Raw genomic sequence first — 22,616 nt, 5'->3', positions numbered from 1 at the left:
CCCTGCATTTTGCATGATTTACTCTGCATATAGGTTAAAGAAGCAGGGTGACAATATATAGACTTGATGTACTCCTTTCCTGATTTGGAACCAGTCTGTTGTTCCATGTCAAACCCAGGTATCCTGCATTGCAGGCAGATTCTTTACCGTCTGAGCTAAGAGAAAAGCCCCAAATAGGGAGTACTCCTAGGGAGTACTCTAATAGGTGGATATTGACAGAGCAATATAGTATTGAAGGTGGACTTGACAGGCAGAAGAAACATCAGGTTTAAAGCCCTAGAGATAGGAAGTCACTTGACATACTGAAGGAACTCAAAAATGGAATACTGTAGATGGAGCAGATGAGAAATGGAGAATATTTCAAGATGAAATCTTAAAATAATTTGAAATATCATTAATAGGCTAAACTTACCTGAAGATATCAAAGAAAAGAAAACCATATTTGCTAACAAGCAAGAACTGAATCCTAAATATTTTTAGCATCTAAACCCAGTGAAGTTTGAAAAGTGTCTACTAAGACAGTGTGAATCAGAAACCCTCGGGGAGCTTGTTAAAGATACAGTGGACTGACCTCACCTCATATATGTTGAACTGGAATCTCTCGGGATGAAACTGCACAGGGGATTTCCTTTTTAAGCAAACTGCCTAAGAAACTTGCTGCTGCTGCAAGTTGCTTCAGTCGTGTCCGACTCTGTGCAACCCCATAGATAGTCTCCTATCAGGCTCCTCCATCCATGGGATTCTCCAGGCAAGAGTACTGGAGTGGGTTGCCATTGCCTTCTCTGAAGTAACTTGATTCACAGAAAAATTTGAGAGCAATTATTCCATTTGTACCTGGATAACTTATGGACTCTACGACGTGTATATGTATTTGTGTAAATGACAGAATTTGAAACCAAGTTAAAAACATGGCATATGATATATTTGTGATTTTCATTAAGGATATAACAATAAAAGATTATAAAATGATGTGTTAAATTGTATAGAATCTAATGTAGAAAGAATGAACCATTGCTTATGAGATGCTCATATATTCCAGTGTTACCAGATAGTATATTTGAAGACCAGATGGTTTACACAGTAAGATATCGTTGTGGTCAGCAGCTGGCCATTGAAGCCCCCGTGGATGCAGATTTGGTCAGCACTGTCCCAGAATCTGCTACACTTGCTGCTCTTGGTTATGCAACAAAGTGTGGGCTTCCATACGTGGAGGGGCTATGTAAAAACCGGTATGTAGGAAGAACATTCATTCAGCCAAACATGAGGTTAAGACAACTTGGTGTTGTGAAAAAATTTGGAGTACTGTCAGAGAACTTTAAAGGAAAAAGAATTGTTCTTGTAGACGATTCAATTGTGAGAGGCAATACCATCTCACCCATAATCAAGTTACTCAAAGAATCTGGTGCAAAAGAGGTACATATTCGTGTAGCTTCACCACCATTTAGATATCCATGCTTCATGGGAATAAACATACCAACAAAAGAAGAGCTTATTGCCAATAAACCAGATTATCTAGGAGCAAACAGTGTTGTATATCTGTCAGTAGAAGGACTGGTTTCATCTGTACAAGAAGGAATAACACTGAAAAAACAGAGAGTGAAAAAGCAAGACATTATGGTTCAAGAAAATGGGAATGGTCTGGAATGTTTTGAAAAGAATGATCATTGTACAGCTTGTCTGACTGGAAAATACCCTGTGGAACTGGAACGGTAGCTGCCAGGGGCAGACGTCATATTTCAGGACACAAGAGTTGGTGAAGTTGTCGTGGTTATACCTTCATTTACTGTTACTCAGTTGGTGCAGTGTGAAATACCACATGCTTGTAAGTTCTGAGAGTTTTTTTTTTTCTGAAAAGGATACTAAATTGCTATGATTTATTCAGTAATCCTGGATCAATACTTTGGTATTATGTAGGAACTTGGATGATCCTTTCAGTTTTATTCAGTACTGTTATTTTTTAGAGATCATCAGCAGTAATGTAGCAGATAGGTGAATTTCTGTTTTAGAGAGGATTGCCAGGTATTATACTCTCACAGGTTCTTAGGAAATTTTGTGGAATGTTTAAGAGTTACTGCAATTCATTTATGGAATATTTTCATGGAGAAGGAAATGGCAACCCACTCCAGTGTTCTTGCCTGGAGAATCCCAGGGACAGGGGAGTCTGGTGGGCTGCCGTCTATGGGGTCGCACAGAGTCGGACACGACTGAAGTGACTTAGCTTAGCTTATTGATTAAAAAGAAGAGACTCGTTCATGTGGCTTCTTATATATTCTTCTCAAAAGTATTTTTGGTATTTGAAAATGAATAACTTTATTCAGTTCTAAACTGGCAAATGACTTAAATCTCAAAATTGAGTATAGAAGTTCCAGAGTATCCTCTAATTTTTTCCTTATAAAACAGTTTTAAAGATATTATTATCAGTGGACAGAGACAGGTGGATTATAGTATTTGTTAGAGTGTATATTGATGATGAACTCTTTGTATCTAGTATATGTTGGCACTGTTCAAGGTGCTAAATAGTGAATGAGAAATAAAGGGCTTTTACTATTTGATAGTTATATTTTCATTGAGTATCCAGACAATAGATCAGTGAATAATGATATATATAATTACAAAATAAGTCAAGATTATAAAAGAATCAGGATGCATTTTTAGAGAATAAGAGAGGGAAACTCCCCTGGAGGAGGGCATGGCAACTCACTTCAATATTCTTGCTTAGAGAATCCCACGGACAGAAGAGCCTGTTGGGCTACAGTCCATAGGGTTGCAAAGAGTCGAACACGACTGAGGTGACTTAGCACAGCAGGACACACAGGGAAACTATTCAGCTATATAGTCAAGAAGATGTACTTTAGGAAGTAACATTTAAGCTGGGTTTAAAATATGCAGAAAAAGAAAGAGCTCTCGGTATTAAAAGGAGTGAAGAAAGAGTGATGATGTAACTCTAAGAGGTTGTTGGGTGATGGGTAGGTATGGCCTCAGGAGGGAGGTGGGAATAGTATGATGTTGGAGAGAGAAGTAGGAGCAGATTATGTAGGTCTTAGTGGTCATGATAGAAACTTATGTTATTGAAGCACACAGCAAAGCTTCGGAAGAGTTTCAAAAGCAGAGTGACACAATGACATTTATGTTTTCAAAATAAGTTAATTTGGGGACATAAAAAATGCTAAGAAAATGTGGAGATGTGGGGAAGCATAGTTTTAGAGACCAGAACTTGTATTACCATTGAAATTAAAGGATGAACAGACCAAGCTAGGGCAGTGGTCATGCTAATGAAACAAGTGGACACACTGACATTTTCAGGGCTAGGCTGATGCAGCTTGCCCGTGGATTGGGTGGGGGCTTTGGTGAAAGTGGGCTATTAAGGGGGTACTGGAAGATGCTCGAGGTGAGCAGTTAGGAAAATGAGGGTGCCATTTGATAGAGTTTACTAATAGACACACACTCTGAAGTGGTGTGAATTATTTCTTGTCACGTGTCTAACGTTGAGCAAGTTGCTTAAAACTGTGTGCTTCAGATTCTTTATCAGAACTTCAGGTTCTTCATCAGAATTGAAGAAAATAGTTGGAGGTGGCACTATTGGTAAAGAACCCGCTTGCCAGTGCAGGAGACAGGAGAGACACGGGCTTGACCCCTGAGTTCGGAGGATCCCCTGGAGAAGGGTATGACAACTCATTCCATTATTCTTGCCTGGAGAACCCATGGACAGAGGAGCCTGGCGGGCAGTGGTCCATAGGAACTCAAAGAGTCAGACATGACTGAGCGACTGACACTTTGCACTAAGAACCCTACCTTGAGGGTTCTTACACCCCAGAAATCAAGTTATTTGCCCAGTGTCTGAGCCCTTCTTGTAATTATACTAATTATCATTATACTTAACATTTGGGAAAGAAATTACTTTATTTGACTAATAATCATTTGGTTCACTTAATGTCACTGGAATCTATTGACTGGAAGTTTAATTTTTATGAATGTATTACAAAGTTTGGAAAATATAACATGTACAAATGTAGGACTTCTTAGGGCATTTAAGAAAATACTTTATTTTCATCTCCTTTGTAGTTTTTTTCTGGCAATACTTAATCCCTCAAACAAAATTCTGAAAATTATTGCAAGAAAAAATACTGTGAAGAGTAAGGGAGTAAGAGACAGAGTTTTAGATGGAACACACTCTTAGAAATGTTTTCTTCATGTGATTTTAGATTTGTAAAAATGACTTTTTAGATAGATTCAGTTATTATGATAACATCATATCATTAAATGGAAGATAAATACTAATTGTGTTTTCATTTGATTTCTTAGCCTAGAGTGATTATAGGCTTTAAATCAAAATAATAGAAACAAAGTAGCATCATACTTTTCTAGAGCAAGCTTTTGTTTGCTTATTAGTAACTTTATCTTTTTAAAAAAATATAATCATACTGAGTTCAGGAATGCTATTTATAGTTATGAATCATTATTTAACAAGCTTGAGCACAGATAAATACAAACATGTAGGGCATAGATATCTGTTAAGTGGAGAACAACAATTTGGAATTCTTCACCTTTGTGAATTAATACTGAACTTCACGTATGATTCTCAAAATAGATTTATTGCTTCTCTCTTTCCATTTTTACTCGACTAGAACACTGATTGATACCGGCCTTTTTCACCTGTATGTTAGTCGCTCAGTCATGTCCAACTCTTTGCGACCCAGTTTACTGTAGCCTGCCAGGCTTCTCTGTCCATGTAGTTCTCCAGGCAAGAATACTAGAATGTGTTGCTATTTCCTTATCCAGGGTATCTTCCAGACCCAAGGATCAAACCCAGGTCTTCTGCATTGCAGGCAGATTCTTTGCCATCTGATCCACCAGGGAAGCCCAGCCTTTTTCATATTTACCCATAAAAACTTTGAGAACATTTCCAGTGCTAAGAATTTAAGTTGATTGACCCTACTTAATCTCACTTTATTAATATTTTCATTAAATTCTGTTGTGTTCTTTCCTCATCAGTTCAATTCCTCCATTTTTCCAGTGTTATGTTGGCAATGCTTCTATTAACATAAGCTGTAGCTGAAAAGAAGCTCAATGTTTGTTTAAAGCATTATCATTTACTTATATTTATGCTTAGTGTGTGTATATTTCCATACTATATTATACAACATTAGTTTAATATATGTAAATTATTTATACCTAAAACCATCAAACTTATTTTCAAATAAGAGTAGAATTTGGAAAATATATGAATATAAACTCCTTTTATTCCATTCAATGTGGAATATATATGTATATAATTGGGAGCTTTAAAAGAAATTTTAAAAGGAAATAAATATTGAGAATGAGCATGGAACTATTAAGAAGATCTGAAAAATAAGTACACTTAATTTTTGTAGCCTTGCAGTTGAAACAATTAAGTGTTTTATCACTGAGTACTATTCTATGCATTTTATATATGTTCATCAATTTTGAATTATGTTATAAATATGATATGGCATCTATTATTTCCTTTAATGTTTATGTCAGTGTAATCACTGTTTATTGTACTCTTTGCTCTGTGTATTGAATAGTGCATAATTATTTTTTTAAACCTGTGTATAGTAAGAAGAGATGTAGGTTCCAGGATGAGTATTCCTGATTCTTGGTTAGTAGTTAATCCTCAAATAGTTAATTCAACAAATACACCATAAATTTAGTTAGATAACTAAAGGTACATTTAAGAGAAAATACAATATTAAGCAATAACTCTCAGGCCATGGTTACTATCCATAGTAGATTTATTTAAAATGGATTTGTTGAGCATTACTGGAGGGTACATCTGGGAAAAGGAACATCTAAGGAGAAAGATGTAAATAATTATAGTGCAGTACACTAGTTTTATGGTATGGCTGGTTTTGAGAACTGTATGTTATGGTCCTGTATAGAATCTATCATTTTGGGAGGGTGGCTTCTGGGAAAAAGTATTATCAAATGTAAAGCCTGCAGAGAGAGTACAAGCAAAGGACAAGTTCAACATGGCAGCAAGAACTTTTATTTTAGCAAGTGGGTGGAGGGTGTCATCTTTGGGAGGGAGAATTCACAGGAGGATGATACTCAAGCAGATCATCAATTCCATTTTGAATATATTGATAAAAAGTTTTGTGAGGGGTATGCAGTGACTATACTGAGAATTTGTACAACAGGAGAGAAATATGAGTTGCAAATTAAAGCTACAGATAAAATATTGATATGAGTATAATAAGATTGGTCTTAATTCTTCAACTTGCATTAAATTTGCTTTGAAATGCATTATTTAGCTTTAGAATGATACAAACATTCACACACTTAAATACATATAAGTTATAGCTTTTATTGTTTGGTTATATTTTTTCTCAAGATAATTTTGTTTCATTAGGTTATGAAGGTGAGAATTTGATGAAAATCTTAAAAGACATTGAAAACAGCACAGAAATCATGTTGGACAGGTGGAAGTTTGAAGTCATACCTAATGACAAAGATGAGAAGGGAGACCCAGTGCCTTACAGTATCATCAATAATTATTTTTCCATTGGCGTGGTAAGATTTTCCACTAAATGTTCTTTTTTTTTTAAAACCAGTTCTGCATAATCACTGACATAAACTCTTATTTATAAAGATTTACTGCTTATAAGTAATTTATTTTAGCTTTGTGTCAGCAAAACACCTCTTCAAATGGGTAATAATAGTAAAACTTCTGAATTTATTTAAAATCTGAGAATCAGTGATAGATTTTTTATGTGCTAAACAAAGCAAAGAAGCTATATGTAATTGTTTGATCATTTTTTAGTAAAATTAAGCTTAGAATGGTTTATAAGGTTTATAAAATGGTTTATAAGGTTATAAGTTTCACATTACTAAAACTGTGATAAGAATGCATCAAATGTTATCTTATTTTGAAATCTATATTACAATATCACAATGTATTAGTTTTCTACCTATAGACATTATTTTTTAAATTATGATTTAAAGGCTGAGAAAAATGCTGTTAGTATTCTCAAGTGGTTAATCAGTCAAAAAACTAATTTTTGTCTGAATTTCTTAAAATTTGAGGCTGAAATTAAAATATCATTTGGCAATTTAAAGAGTTATTGAAATTGTAATCCCTAAGGAATTAATAAATTTAACGTGATTTTACATGTAATTATTTAAATATATTACCCAGACTTAAGAAGTCTTAAAATATATATCTACAGCATTACATTTTATTGAACATATTCACCCAATATTAACGTATGTCATGTCTCATTTCTCTCTTATGGATGTGCATGTACACACACACACTCACACACACACAAACACAAATAGCAAACTACAGAAAGTATTGGTTGAGTCCATTAACTTAGGAGTCAAGCTACCTTGGTAAGAGTTCTTTAACAGTTTTTTTCTCTTCTTAGTTTTCAACAATTTACCTGTTTCATGGTGGTTATTATTTTCTCCCTCATAGTTATAAATAATGTGATTATACATGTAAAGAGCCTCATATAATGATACATAATGAAGGCTAAGTATACAATTGTTACTATAGTATCATAATAATTATTTATTTCAAGAAAAATGTAATGCATTTGATCCATAAAAATCCCATTTGTTTTTTATATGAATGTGAATAGCAATATTTTAACACAGCTTTATTGACCTAATTCACTCATTTTAAGTAAATCTTTTAATGTTTTTAATAAGTCTGTCTCATTTTAAAATGTTTTTATCACCAAGGCAAGAAACCTCATGCCCACATGTAGTCAATTCTGAGTCCTAACCCTAGCTCCAAAGATAGAGATACCTTAGATATCTCTAAGATATCTATCTGTCTTAGATATCTCTGATAGAAAGTTTATGGATAGTTCATATGAAAGAAATAATACAACATATAGTCTTTTGCATTTGGTTTCTGTCACTTCACATAATGTTTTGAGGTTCACTTATATTAACTACATGAAATAATGTATTCCTTTTATTGCTGAGTAGTAAGTATCCCATTGTATGGACATATAACATACTGTCTATCTCTTCACAAATTGATGCAGATTTAGATTGTTTCCAGTCTTTGGATACTATAAATAATGTTACTCTTTTAAGTCTCTGTAATTAATTTTTTAAAAGTTTGGTTAGTATACTTTTTAACTCAAGGATTTCTATTTGATTACTTTTTTATATTTCTAGGCATTTAATTGGCATTTTCTATTTGAATAGTCATTGTTATATTTTCATTTATTATTTAAGCATAGTTTACATTAGTTCTTTGATGTATTTATAATACATCATAATTTGATATAATATATCAAAATACATATAATACTGTTTTGAAGTCTTTGTCTGCTAAGTCCAACATCTAGAATCCATCAGAGACATTGTTTGCTTTTTTCCAAAGTATGTGTTACACTTTCCCATTCCTCTGCCTGTTTGTGAATATTTGGTTGGAAGCTAGAGATTATAACATATTTTAACAGCTGTGGATTTGCATTCTCCCAAAGGGGTTATGGTTGTTCCTGTGTTTGTTTAGAGAGTTCCCAGAACTAATTATATGGAGCTGTTCTCTCTTCTAGTGAATGGATATACTGATGCCTCTGAATTTTTGTTTTTCCTTTTGCTTTTATATTAACACAGGCTTCTGAGGATTGTTCCTATGTCAGTATGATTGACCAAAGTTTGTGTTTAAACCCCTTGAGACAGTAGGTTTTCATCCCTTTGTTGCTGTATCTGTATGTTCATTGGGGAACACATATAAACTTCAGGCAGTTATTAATTCAGCTTTTAATATCTGTTGGCCCTTTTATGTCTTGTGCTCATGTACAAGGCCTCTCACTTAGCCAAGGATGTGTAGATAACTCGGGCCTGCATTAGTCTGTCCTGAACACATACGCAACCCTCTTTAGTCTGTCCTGCACATATATACAACTATGCATATAGTGCTCCAGACAGCAAGGAATATGTGGCAACTTATCGAGGCCCATGGGGCTTCCCTGGTGGCTTAGATGGTAAAGAATCCGCCTTCAATGCAGGAGGCCTGGGTCCAATCCCTGGGTTGGGAAGATCCCCTGGAGAAGGGCATGGCAATCACTCCAGTGTTCTTGTCTGGAGAATTCCACAGATGGAGGAATGGCAGGCTACAGCCATAGGTTTGCACAGAGTGGGACTTGACTGAACCAACTAAGCAGCAGCAGCATTGAGGCCCGTTATGGCTGTATCATTCCCAAGATCTCCTGTTGAAAATATGGCTAGTTGCCTGGTTAGCTGCTTGCCTTAATCAGTTTTGCAAACTTAGGCAAGCTGCTATATTTGCCACTGAGATGATTATTATTTTAGATAACTCTCTGGGTAATGGAATTTCTTTAGCTTCCACTCCAAATCATGATAGCTCCCCTGACAGTAAAGTTGCTTGCTTTCTTAGTGTGCCCAACCCTGCTAGAATTATAGCACTGATGGAACTGAAGTGTGAGGTAGCAGCTCAAGATTGAAACATCACAGATTGCCAGCATTCTTATCTTAGGTTCAGTAGTGGTTTTTTTTTTTTTTTGTAAACAGTTGTCAATTTGTTATATGCCTCTGATGAATTTTCAGTGGTCTTCAACAGAAATTATTTCTGTTCCATCACAGGAGACATTTGGTAATATTTGGACACACATTTGCTTGTCATGGGTGAGAGAGTATTGCTCTTGCCAGCTAATGGTTAGACGATAGGAATGCTGCTAAACATTCCCATTTCATAGAACAGCCCCCCAAATGCACAAGAAACAACCACATAGCTCAACATGTCAATACAGCTGAGGGTGAGAAACTTTGATATTAAGAAAAAAATATTAATTACAAAACTCAAGATATTGGAAAACGGAAAATAGCTAAAACCTAAAGAAATGAGAAGGAAAAGCTGTAATAGAAATGACAGGACATATAGCAAAGAATAACAAGAGCAAAAAAGAGTATGTTAATGAAATAAAATTGATTATTGGAAATAATCAAATCTACTGCAAAACTGATGTTTTAAAAATATTATAAAGAGAATTACAAATAATATAGAACGATAAAGACCAAAAATCCTTCCATAAGACAAAAAGTAATATCCTAACTGAAAATATATTAAGACTAAATAAGGGAGTGTAGCAAAGTTACTAAATATAAAATAAATTTATTCAATAGTATTCCATTATATAAGCAATAATCAACACATTTACAAAAACAGCAAGTAAAAATGGGAAGTATCTAGAAATTGATAAAGAATATACAAAACCTACAAATAGAAATGTTAAAACTCTCTACAAGACTAAAAGATGAGAATAAATAGAGATAGTTTCTATTCTTAGATGAGATAACTTAATATAATATTGTACATTAATGTATACCTTTAACCTATAACTAATCAAAATTAGAGCTAGAATTGTATGAAAAATTTGAAAAGCTTTTTCCAAAATATATGTAACAAAGTAGCTCATTACATCTTAATAAGAAGAAAGAACTATTTTACCAAGTTAGAAATGCTTCAAATGAATTGGATAATTAAAATGTTGCAATGAATTAGTAGATGAAGAACTCAATGGAAAAGCAGAGAGACACATACAGAAACTTGACAGAATGGATGTAGCCTGAAATCTCATTGGAAAAATAATGGTGCTCAGCTGATATGTGTTCAAATACTAGCTTCCTAGGGAGAGGAAATTTTGCCAGAACTCTGTCTTACATTACATAGGCAATTGCTAGAAATACTGAAGTACTAAAGTTGAAATGCAAGGTTTAGGGCCTAATAAAAGTATAAAATAATATGCAATGGCACTCATTTATGATTTTAAGGTAGCACAGAACTAAACAAGGCAGCTTTTGATTGTTTTCTTTAGAAGAGTGCTGTTCTATTTAACTTGCAGCCTCTTTCACTCAATATGACATGGGAAGGAGAGGTGTGAAAAGAGGGAAAGCATTCTTGCCTGAAATGTTTGCCTCTGTTCCAGCAAGATGGAGGATCAACACTCGGTGTCAAATCAGACCAGTAGACCTTATAGAGTTCAAGTTCTGGCTTGTACTCAGTGAGTTCTGTTTATCAATTTATGATCCTCTGTCCCGGTGAGTAAATCCACCAGACAACAAAAAGAACTGAATCATGCACCTCAAGTTATTGCTGAGTATGCAATAAATAGTTGAATTGGAGCAATGAAAGTATAAGGGGCACATTTCAATTTTTTTGCTATCACCAGCATGAGAAAGCTTAAGATGGCTCATAATTTGTACTTGAAATTATCTCTAGGAACCCTCCTACCTCCTAATTGTAAGATATTCTCAAAACTTTACTGTTGATGTTGTTTTCATTATTTCGATGGTTGCCTTTCATATGCTGACTGTAAGTGCTTTACAGTTTCCATAAAGCCTTGCTTCACATTTTTAGAGAATCTGTGAGTTAGAAATATACAAATACAATCTTCATATACAGCATGATATAACCTTTGTATTAGAGTGGGTTTTGGCACAACCTCAAAAATTAGTGGCCTGACAACTGAAGATTAGTTCTTCCTCCACATGTTAAGACAGAGTTGGCTTTTTCGGAGAGGCTCTATTCCAGTTGGTCATCGACCCAGGCTTCTTTCTGTCTTATGGCTCTACCCTCCTCTAGATACAGAGTCCTCTCTATTCAACAACTGGGTGATAAAAGAGAGTGAAATATTGGCATTTGAGAGTGTGTTTCTTTTTAAATGGACCAGGCCTGGAAGATGTTTAGCTTATAACCCATTGGCCGTATCCTAATCAATTAGTTACACCTAATTGTAAGGACGGGCTTCCCAGGTGGCAATAGTGGTAAAGAACTCACCTGCCTATGCAGGTTAGATGTAAGAAACGCATGTTTGATCCCTGGGTTGAAAAGATCCCCTGGAGGAGGGCGGAGGGCACAGGAACCCACTCCAGAATTCTTGCCTAGAGAATCCCATGGAAAGAGGAGCCTGGTGGGCGATAATCCATTGGTTCGCACAGAGTTGGATGTGAGTGAAGCAACTTAGCATGCACATGACTGTTCAGAAAGGAATTCTGTTTGCCCAAGACGAAAAGGGGGAATTGGTAAATAACTAGCCAGTTTCTCCTAATTTTTTCTTTGTAATGCCTTTCACTTTTAGCCAGAACAGTGGAAATAATTCTGAAGTCACAGTTAACTCTGTAAATAGGTATTCATCTACAGTGGTGATCCTTAAATAAAAGCTTCTTTATTAATTATTTTCTTGTGCTAGATACTGTTTGAGGATTGGCAGTGAAAAGGACAGAAGAAGTCTATGTAATCTCTAAACTTACAATATTGTGAGGTGAGACAGAATTGTCATGAGAGACTTACCATCTGGGTATTAGAAATACAGATGATGGAAATTAACAAGAAAAACTGATAGTTGCTACTTTTTAGTCTGATTTTGTACTTTAATAACTATAGATAATCTTAGAACTTACAATTAGAAAATTTTTCATCCACGGGATAACATCAGATTCATATATGCCATTAGTTTCACGCTCATTGTTGATTCTTCATTCATCAGTATCTACATTCATCAAAAGTATCTTTTTTTTTTTGGTCAGGCCCTGGAGTTGTAGAAGTGAATAAAAGAGACAGATCACCTCATTATTAAAATCTGGATCTTAATACTAGAAGTATTAAAAAATGCACAAATACAACTTTTGGGGGAAAACTGTGATATATACTGTGCAAGACAACGAAAGTTGCCAAGAGCTAGAATAAGGGACACATTTAGTTCTCATAGTCAAAGAAGGTCAGTATAAACAAGATGCATTTAAGAGAGGATCTAATGAATACATGTAAGTCAGGTGGACACCAAAGAGATGGAAAGTGCATACCAAGCAGGTATAACTATATGTGAAGAGCCTGAGGAGAGAAATGGCCTGGTGTGTTCTGACCTACAAGGTCAGTGTGCCTGGAACATAAAGAGAGAAGCTGGGAATGAATAACAAAAAAAAACAATAGCAGAAATGGCTGCTCCTGTGTCTTAAAGATGCTTTGAAGCCAAGATGTGGTCTTTGTTTTTTAAGAGAGGCCATTGAATGATTCAGTGAATATAATCAGGAAATGAAGTAGTCCAATTTATGTATAGCAGAAGGTCTTCTACTAGAGGTGAAGTCAGACATTAATAGAAAGGTAAAACAAGTGTTATAAAAATGATCCATATAGCTTTGGATATTTCATTTTAACCTAAAATCTATAAAAATAATTGAATTGACCAATTTTTTCTTAAAGGCCCAGCTACTGTCATTTATTTGAATGTTGGTCATCAATGGGGGTTGTACAAAGTTTGCTTGTATAAATCACACTCCATAATAAACCACCTGTTATTTCCATTTTTAGATTCTTTTAAGTGGAACAAAAACTCAAGAGATACTTGTGAAGCAATCTGAGTATAAAATCCTTCTAGATTTTTACAATAGTTTCAAAAATCTTTTATAATGCTCTCTTACATATAATTCTATGGCAAAGAACATATAATTCTATAGCAGTTTCACAATTGCATTTATATCCAATCTTCCCAAATCATCTTTGTTTTCATATATAAAACAAAGGCTCTTTTTGTAATTATATTTTTCATTGCTATAATAGGTAATTAAATTATATAATTATAATAAAGACTAAAATTGGCATAAACAGTGTTGGAAACCACACAAATGACTCTTGGTAAGTATAAACCTCAGAATGTGGAAACACTCGCAGACAGAAATGGTTGAGAGGGGCTGGAATTATACTGAGTTACAGGCAGCTTCAATATGTTCAGGGGACAATAGGAAAGATGTAAGTGGGCCTCTTCTGGGGCAAGGATGAGCGTGTCTCCTGGATCCCTGAGCAAACAGGACCCTGTTACCATAGCTAAGAGGAACTGCAGCCAGGTTACAGGGCAGCCTCAAGAGCCATAGTCCTGGGACTTCCCTCGTGGTCGACTGACTAAAGACTTCAAGCTCCCAGTGCAGTGGTCACGGGTTCGATCTCTGATCAGGGAGCTAGATCACACCTACTGCAGCTAAGGGTTCTCATGCCACAAGTTAAAGATTTCGCATGTCGCAACTAATACCCAGGACACCAAAATAAATAATAAATATATATATTTAAATAGATCTGTAGTCTGCATTTTAAAAAGCAATTTCTCCAGTCTTAATTAACCAGGCTGGAGAGAGAAACACCTTGTCAGCCCAACTAGGGATCCCGAGGCTCTCTAGGTTCTTTTCTATAGATGGATGAACTCCTCACCTCTCCTTCCCTCTTGGAGAAGGTAGGGGAGAGGCAGTTTTAGGATTGCTTTCTCTCATTCCCCAAAGCCTGGCTGGGTGCTGAGCACCACCTGTGTGTTTTCCTTAGGGCGGAGTCCCCAAATGCTCACATTTAGAACCTTCCTCTAGTGATGTGAAGTTAGCTTGCCATCTAGAGGTGTTCACCTGCTCTCAGCTTGCTTGCCCACGTGAGATGCATGCATGCACGCACGCACCTACGCACGCACGCATGCACGCACGCACGCACGCAGCACACGCAGGGCACGTGCATGTGCACGGAGCACCAGCCAGGAGGGGGGGAGAGAGGAGGCCCACAAACCTGTGCGGGCACCAGGTGGGTCAGTTGCCTGCTGAAATCATCAGTGTAGGCTTCAGAAGCAGCTCATGGGCCATGCTCCTGGAGGAATCTCTGCTTTGATCTGTAGGCTCCATCGCCCCTCATTGAGGTCCAAATGCCCTAGTGATTGTGGGGCCTTCTCTCTCCTACATGCTCCCAGTCTCTGCCACCCACTCCCCACCAAACTGGTGCTGAGACCTTCGGTGCTCCAAGTGAGTCGAGAAAGAAGTGGCCTCTGCGGCAGCATCCTGCCAGGCACAGGAAGCTGAACACTCCATCCCGATGCTGAGGGAAATTTGGGACTGAATGGAGCCTTTTTTGGCACTGAGCTGGGCCACGCTGTGGGAGGGGACATGCCTGTAAAGGAAAGGTGTTCTCACCCCCTTCAGTGGAGCTGTTCTTGGATCTTTTGCTGTGCTGGAACTTCGCCGCCGGACTCCCTGACTCGGCTAAGGTACTATCTATTCCTTAGTGATTGTCGAAAGCTGTATTCCTTGAGGATGGGATGGGGGGAGGGTGTTTGCAGAAAACGCCCCCTGCACTATCTTGCCCACTTTTCTCGCCAAGATTTTTTTTTTTAAACAAAAGGAAATAAACACAGAGCATAATAAATCTGAAAATACAGCCACAGTTATGGAAAATATTTCAATGGTTTTAAGAGTAAATCATGTGCATCTGTGCCAGTAAACTTTACAATGTGGAAGAAATTGAGTACCGCCCATCTAAATGGAAAAAGTGAAATACGCTGAATGGCAGCAGTGCCCAACATTTTTTTGGCACCAGGGACTGGTTTCGTGGAAGACACTTTTTGGGGGGTTGGGTGGGGGTGGTAGTTTCAGAGTGATTGAAGCACATTACATTTATTGTCTACTTTATTTCTGTTATTATCTCAGCTCCACCTTAGATCCTTACAGATTAGATTCAGGAAATTGGGAACCCGTGCTGAAGGGGTAGGAAATCTAAGGTAGTAGTTCTCAAACTTAAGTATGTATCAAAATCACCTGCAGGACTTTTTAAAATGCAGATTGTGACCCTGAAGCCCAGGCTTTTGGTAGGTCTGAAACAGAGTCCAAGAATTGATGACTCTACCATCTCCCAGGTGATCCCAGTATCTCTTGTCCATGGCTACACTTTGAGAAGCATTTCTCTAAGCATACAGCCAAAGAGGAAGAAGTAAAAACACAGTAAAAGAGCTATTAAAACTGGTGTCATTTAAACAGTCTTTCATAGCACAGATAATTCTTATATTTTAAAAATTGTTCCAGAGTATAAAAATAGAATATTTTACCTTTCATTTAGTATAGCTAGCAAACCTCAGTATAAAAACCTCGCTAACACAACCCCCAAAAAGAACAAGTATGTAAATACAACAGTTGCAAAAAACAACATTAGCAAGTAAATTCAAGTATTGAAATTAAGGAATACAACCTGTTTGACAGAGTAGGGTTTATTTCAACAAAGGCCAATGTGTTATTAGCATAATTATTTAAATAAAAAGCAGATTTATGAGTTTTATAATTGAAAACTACTGAAAATGTGTAAACCATTTTCTACAAATTAACATGTAATATCATATTAATAGTGGCATACTAGAGGCATCCCAAATAAAATCAAAAAGAATGCAGGGATTATATTTGTCATCACTGTAATTAGCATTTCTAGGAAAATGAGCTAATTTAATAATAAAAATTTAAATGTATAAATATAGACAAGAGACAAGCGTAATGTTATTTGGAGATGATACGATGTCATATATAGTCAGTATGCATCAGCTAAAAATGAAACTAGTAAATCAACTTCAGTTGCCAAATACTAGGTAAATATATAGGAAAATGACCCTAAATCCTTCCTTTATAAAGTACCTATTAATATGAATATAAAAGTACAGGAGACAGGGACCAAGACCATCCCCAGGAAAAGAAATGCAAAAAAGCAAAATGGCTGTCTGGGAGGCATTACAAATAGCTGTGAAAAGAAGAGAAGCTAAAAGCAAAGGAGAAAAGGAAAGATATAAGCATCTGAATGCAGAGTTCTAAAGAATAGCAAGAAGAGATAAGAAAGCCTTCCTCAGCGATAAATGCAAAGAAATAGAGGAAAACAACAGAATGGGAAAGACTAGAGATCTCTTCAAGAAAATTGGAGATACCAAGGGAACACTTCATGCAAAGATGGGCTCGATAAAAGGACAAAAGTGGTATGGACCTAACAGAAGCAGAAGATATTAAGAAGTGGCAAGAATACACAGAAGAACTGTACAAAAAAGGTCTTCACGACCCAGATATTCACGATGGTGTGATCACTCACCTAGAGCCAGACATCCTGGAATGTGAAGTCAAGTGGTCCTTAGAAAGCATCACTAGGAACAAAGCTAGTGGAGGTGATGGAATTCTGGTGGAGCTATTTCAAATCCTGAAAGATGATGCTGTGAAAGTGCTGCACTCAATGTGCCAGCAAATTTGGAAAACACAGCAGTGGCCACAGGACTGGAAAAGGTCAGTTTTCATTCTAATCCCAAAGAAAGGCGATGCCAAAGAATGCTCATAAGTACTGCACAATTGAACTCATCTCACACGCTAGTAAAGTAATGCTCAAAATTCTCCAAGCCAGGCTTCAGCAATACGTGAACCGTGACCTTCCAGATGTTCAAGCTGGTTTTAGAAAAGGCAGAGGAACCAGAGATCAAATTGCCAACATCTGCTGCATCATGGAAAAAGCAAGAGAGTTCCAGAAAAAACATCTATTTCTGCTTTATTGACTGTGCCAAAGCCTTTGACTGTGTGGATCACAATAAACTGTGGAAAATTCTGAAAGAGACGGGAATAGCAGACCACCTGACCTGCCTATTGAGAAACCTATATGCAGGTCAAGAAGCAACAGATAAACCTGGGCATGGAACAACAGACTAGTTTCAAATAGGAAAAGGAGTACCTCAAAGCTGTATATTGTCACCCTGCTTATTTAACTTATATGCAGAATACATCATGAGAAACGCTGGGCTGGAAGAAGCACAAGCTGGAATCAAGATTGCCAGGAGAAATATCAATAACCTCAGATATGCAGATGACACCACCCTTATGGCAGAACATGAAGAGGAACTAATGAGCCTGTTGATGAAAGTGAAAGAGGAGAGTGAAAACGTTGGCTTAAAGCTCAACATTTAGAAAATGAAGATCATGGCATTTGGTCCCATCACTTCATGGGAAATAGATGGGGAAACAGTGGCTGGACTTAATTTTTCTGGGCTTCAAAATCACTGCAGGTGGTGACTGCAGCCATGAAATTAAGATGCTTACTCCTTGGTAGGAAAATTATGACCAATCTAGATAGCATATTAAAAAGCAGAGACATTACTTTGCCAACAAAGGTGTGTCTAGTCAAGGCTATTGTTTTTCCAGTGGTCATGTATGGATGTGAGAGTTGGACTGTGAAGAAAGCTGAGCACTGAAGAATTGATGCTTTTGAACTGTGGTGTTGGAGAAGACTTTTGATTGAGAGTTCTTTGGACTGCAAGGAGATCCAACCAGTTCATCCTAAAGGAGATCAGTCCTGGGTGTTTATTGGAAGGACTGATGCTGAAACTGAAACTCCAATACTTTGGCCACCTGATGGCGAAGAGTTGACTCATTTGAAAGGACCCCATTGCTGGGAAAGATTGAGGGCAGGAGGAGAAGGGAATGATGAAGAGGATGACATGGTTGGATGGCATCACCGACTCAATGGACCTGAGTTTGGGTGGACTCCAGGAGTTGGTGATGGACAGGGAGGCATAGCATGCTGTGCTTCATGTGGTCGCAAAGAGTTGGACTTTAACTGAGCGACTGAACTGAACAATACACAGTTACAAGTTTTTTTTTTTTTTTTCTTTTTCTTTTTTCCTCATGTTGAAAACTTTTGAGACCTACTTTCTTGTATAGCACCTTGGAAATATGCAATTCAGTATTACTGACTGTAGTTTCTATGCTGTATACTACATTCCAGTCACAGTTGCTTTATAGTTGGCAAGTTATACCTTTTGACCCCCTTCACCCATTTGCATCCCCTCTCCTGGCATCCACTAGTCATTTTCTGTTTCTATGAGCTTTTTTTGTTTATTTATTTATTTTGTTAGATTCCACATACAAGTAAGAACCTTACAGTATTTCACTTTAACTTATCTCACTTAGCATGGAGTTTTCAAGGTTCGTCCATGCTGTCACAAGTGGCAAGATTTCTTTCTTTTTATGGCTAATATTCCATTGTGCACTATGCCTCATTTATCTGTCCATCCATCAATTCAACTTTGCTTGTTTCAAATCTTGACTGTTGTAAATAGTGCATGAATGAACTTGGGGATGCATGTATCTTTTCCAATTAGTGTTTTCTCCATTTGCTTCTTACAACTCCACTTTCTGTTGTCTATCTTCTCTTTGGGGGTTTGGCCTTATGCATCCCAAGTGTGTCAAGGTACTTATTATTAGCCTTAAGACTCCTGGCTCATTAATTTTATTTTTCAGCTTTCTGGTTTTTTGTGGCTTTCCCCGTCCATCGTGACACTAACTCTGCCTTGTCATGTTTTTTATTTTGTGGCCTACCCTAGTTCTGATTAGTATATTTTAGTCACAAGGGAGTTTATTTATTGGTGTATTCTACAAATATTTATTCAGTGCCTGTTGTAGTTCCTGATAAGCATTATAGTGGGTACAAAGATGAACACTGAGCCAGAAAAAAGTATGAATTCCACCATGTGGAACTTAAATCATTACACACATGCATCTTTCCTTTAATGTGGCTAGAAGGTATACTAATAAGTACTGTTTCAGGGAATTAATTTTTGTCCCTTTAAAGTGTCAGCATATTTATCTTATTGGTGGTTTACTTGCTGAATCATGTCTGACTTTTGCAACCCCATGGACTGTAGCCCACCAGGCTCCCCTGTCCATGGAATTTCCGGGAAAGATCCTGGAGTGGGTTGCCGTTCCCTTCTTCAGGTGATCTTCCCTACCCAAGGATCGAAACCAGGTCTCCTGCATTGCAGACAGATTCTCTACAGCTGAGCCATCAGGGAAGTCTTTATCTTATTATTTTAAGGTTATGATATTAACTGAGAAATCTGTATGCAGCTCAAGAAGCAGCACTTGGAATTGGACTTGGAAAAACAGACTGGTTCCAAGTCAGGAAAGGAGTACGTCAAGGCTCTGTGTTATTCACTCTGCTTATTTAACTTATATGCAGAGTACCTCATGCAGAATGCCAGGCTGGATGAAGCAGAAGCTGGAATCATGATTGCTGGGAGAAATATCAATAACCTCACATATGCAGATGACACCAGCCTTATGGCAGAAAGCAAAGAACTAAAGAGCCTCTTGATAAAAGTGAAATAGAAGAGTGAAAAAGTTGGCTTAAAACTCAACATTCAGAAAACTAAGTTCATGGTATCTGGTCCCATCACTTCATGGGAAATAGATGGGGAAACAGTGTAAACATGAGAGACTTTATTTTTGGGGCTCCAAAATCACTGCAGATGGTGACTGCAGCCATGAAACTAAAAGACCCTTACTCCTTGGAAGAAAAGTTATAACCAATCTAGACAGCATATTAAAAAGCAGAGACATTACTTTGCTAACAAAGGTCCATCTAGTCAAAGGTATGGATTTTCCAGTAATGTATGGATGTGAGAGTTGGACTGTAAAGAAAGCTGAGCGCCGAGGAATTGATGCTTTTGAACTGTGGTGTTGGAGAAGACTCTTGAGAGCCCCTTGGACTGCAAGGAGATTCCACCAGTCAATCCTAAATGAAGTCAGTCCTGAATTGGAAGGACTGATGCTGAAGCTTAACTCCAATACTTTGGCCACTTGATGTGAAGAACTAACTCATTTGAAAAGACCCTGAAGCTGGGAAAGTTGAAGGCAGGAGGAGCAGTGGATGACAGATGATGAGATGGTTGAATGGCATCACCAACTCCATGGACAGGAGTTTGAGCAAGCTCTGGGAGTTGGTGATATACAGGGGAGCCTGGTGTGCTGCAGTCCATCCATGGGGTCACATAGAGTCAGACACGACTGAGTGACTGAACAATGACATTAAGTATAAAGAGAACAATACATAATTATAGAGAATACTTAACTTTCCAAAATAGATAGGATTTTTAGAAGGTATGTCAGCTATTACCTTAGTGTTAATTGGAGGATCAGTGTATAATAAAATAAATACACAAACATCTGTATTACCTTTCAGTACCTGGGTTCGATCCCTGGGTTGGGAAGATCCCCTGGAGAAGGGAAAGGCTACCCACTCCAGTATTCTGGCCTGGATTATCCATGGAGTGTATAGTCCATGGGGTTGCAGAGAGTTGAACACTACTGAGCGACTTTCACTTTCACTGCAGAAGCAATAGTATGACTCAGTGTTTCAACCATAATAAGTGTTAAAATAATGGAAGATATAAGAAAACCCATTTCTCACTAAGTATATCAGTGATCATCTTTTCAACTGAGAATATGCATAATTATGCATAATTAAAACCTATGAGTTATCTCCCTCACCTCTAGGTTTCTAAGGGTGATTCTGAAAAGACCATGGATTATATCCATGGAAACGCTTCCACTAACATAAATTGTATATCTGGCTTGTTGACATTGCTAGATATTCAGTCACAGACTAGTGCTCATGTAAGATCATCTTAGTCCAATTCTGTTTTCCCTACATAGAGTATTGATTTTGTAGCAGCTGTTAATCATCCCAGTAAGTTCCAATTTGGACACTCTTCAACACAGAAGTCAGCACTGTGAGCAGAAACAAGCAAGGCAATAAGAATTTCAAAGGCTTCTGGAAAGGTCCTCCAGTTTTTGCAGAACGTATCCAGAAACAAGTTAGTATCACACGCTGTGTAAAAAGTGAAAGCCAACATAAAATTTAAAACCTTATTCATATTTGTATTTCTGAAATTGGAAGTGGGTCTGTGATCCCTGTAGAATTACTCTCTGAGTCTGGAAGAAATCTGAGAAACACTAGGAGACTTTTAGTGCATCGTATATTTACCACCCAGATGTCCTATCAAATAGATATTTGCATGGCTGTTATTTAATAGCCTTCAACCCTAGTCAGTCACTAAGAGCCTCTTACTTCTCCAGTATGGGAAAAATGTGACTTCTTAATTCTCATAACCATAAATATCAAGTTAGTGGAATAGTTAGCAATCAGAATTCTTATAGTCTTTAGCCTTGTCTTACATGTTTCCTTACGCCTTTACTGCAAATACAAAGGAAATATCTTAACCTTATACATTTAGCTGGACTTCCCAGGTGGCAATAGTGGTAAAGAACCCACCTACCAATGTAGGAGACCTAAGGGGCATGGGTTCAATCCCTGGGTCACCTGGAGGAGGGCATGGCATCCCTTGCCTGGAGAATCCCATGGACAGAGGAGCCCGGCAGGCTACAGTTCATACAGCTGCAAAAAACAGGACTGAAGCAACTTAGCACACATGCACACATTTAGCTATGATCACAGACTGGTTAAAAACGTAGACTTTTTGGTCTGGTCCTGAAATCAGTTAAATTAGACTCAACAGATTTGAGGCGGTTTAAATTTAAACAGATTTTAACCAAATCTGTTTTGTTTTAAAATCTCATTTCCTTGCTTTGTCCACTTCATTTACCTTTTTATTATAAACATTATATAATTTTTAATAAAGATAATTCTGTTATTAAGCCAGTAATTGTGTATTTTCTTAAATAAGAAATTTGGATTATACATTTTAGAAATTAGAAACATTAATCAAGTAACGTCTACAATTCTCATAAAATGACATTGTTTTGAAATGTGTTTTTCCACATTTTATGACAAGGAGAAATTTATAATGATATTAGTGCTATATTGAATAATATGTTTTTCTGGATAGTTAACTTCATATTTTTGTTGGAAGATTCCATTAGATATTTGTTTCTGAAATAGGCTATTTTAAAAAGATTTATAGTATTTGAGTAAATTGCCAAGCACCAAAAATTAGTGATCTCAAATACTTGATAAATTTACCTCACAGCAATTTATCTACAAAATTTCAGTGCAAATTAAGTTC

At 36.9% G+C, this 22,616-nt stretch overlaps 1 protein-coding gene across 2 annotated transcripts in view; it reads left to right on the top strand.

Annotated features, from left to right (window-relative positions):
* The window catches only part of DGKB (diacylglycerol kinase beta), an 856,074-nt gene that overhangs the window by 362,848 nt on the left and 470,610 nt on the right, over nt 1–22,616 (top strand). For both annotated transcript variants that reach the window (XM_040260596.1, XM_040260597.1), the window contains exon 19: nt 6,371–6,531. In XM_040260596.1, the coding sequence (XP_040116530.1) occupies nt 6,371–6,531 (161 nt within the window). The remainder of the gene's footprint in view (nt 1–6,370; nt 6,532–22,616) is intronic.

This window comes from Oryx dammah, unplaced genomic scaffold, assembly GCF_014754425.2.
Source record: "Oryx dammah isolate SB20612 unplaced genomic scaffold, SCBI_Odam_1.1 HiC_scaffold_18, whole genome shotgun sequence".
In the NCBI taxonomy this organism is placed as follows: domain Eukaryota; kingdom Metazoa; phylum Chordata; class Mammalia; order Artiodactyla; family Bovidae; genus Oryx; species Oryx dammah.
The sequence above is the reverse complement of the archived record's forward strand: the minus strand, read 5'-3'. Positions and strand labels throughout refer to the sequence as shown.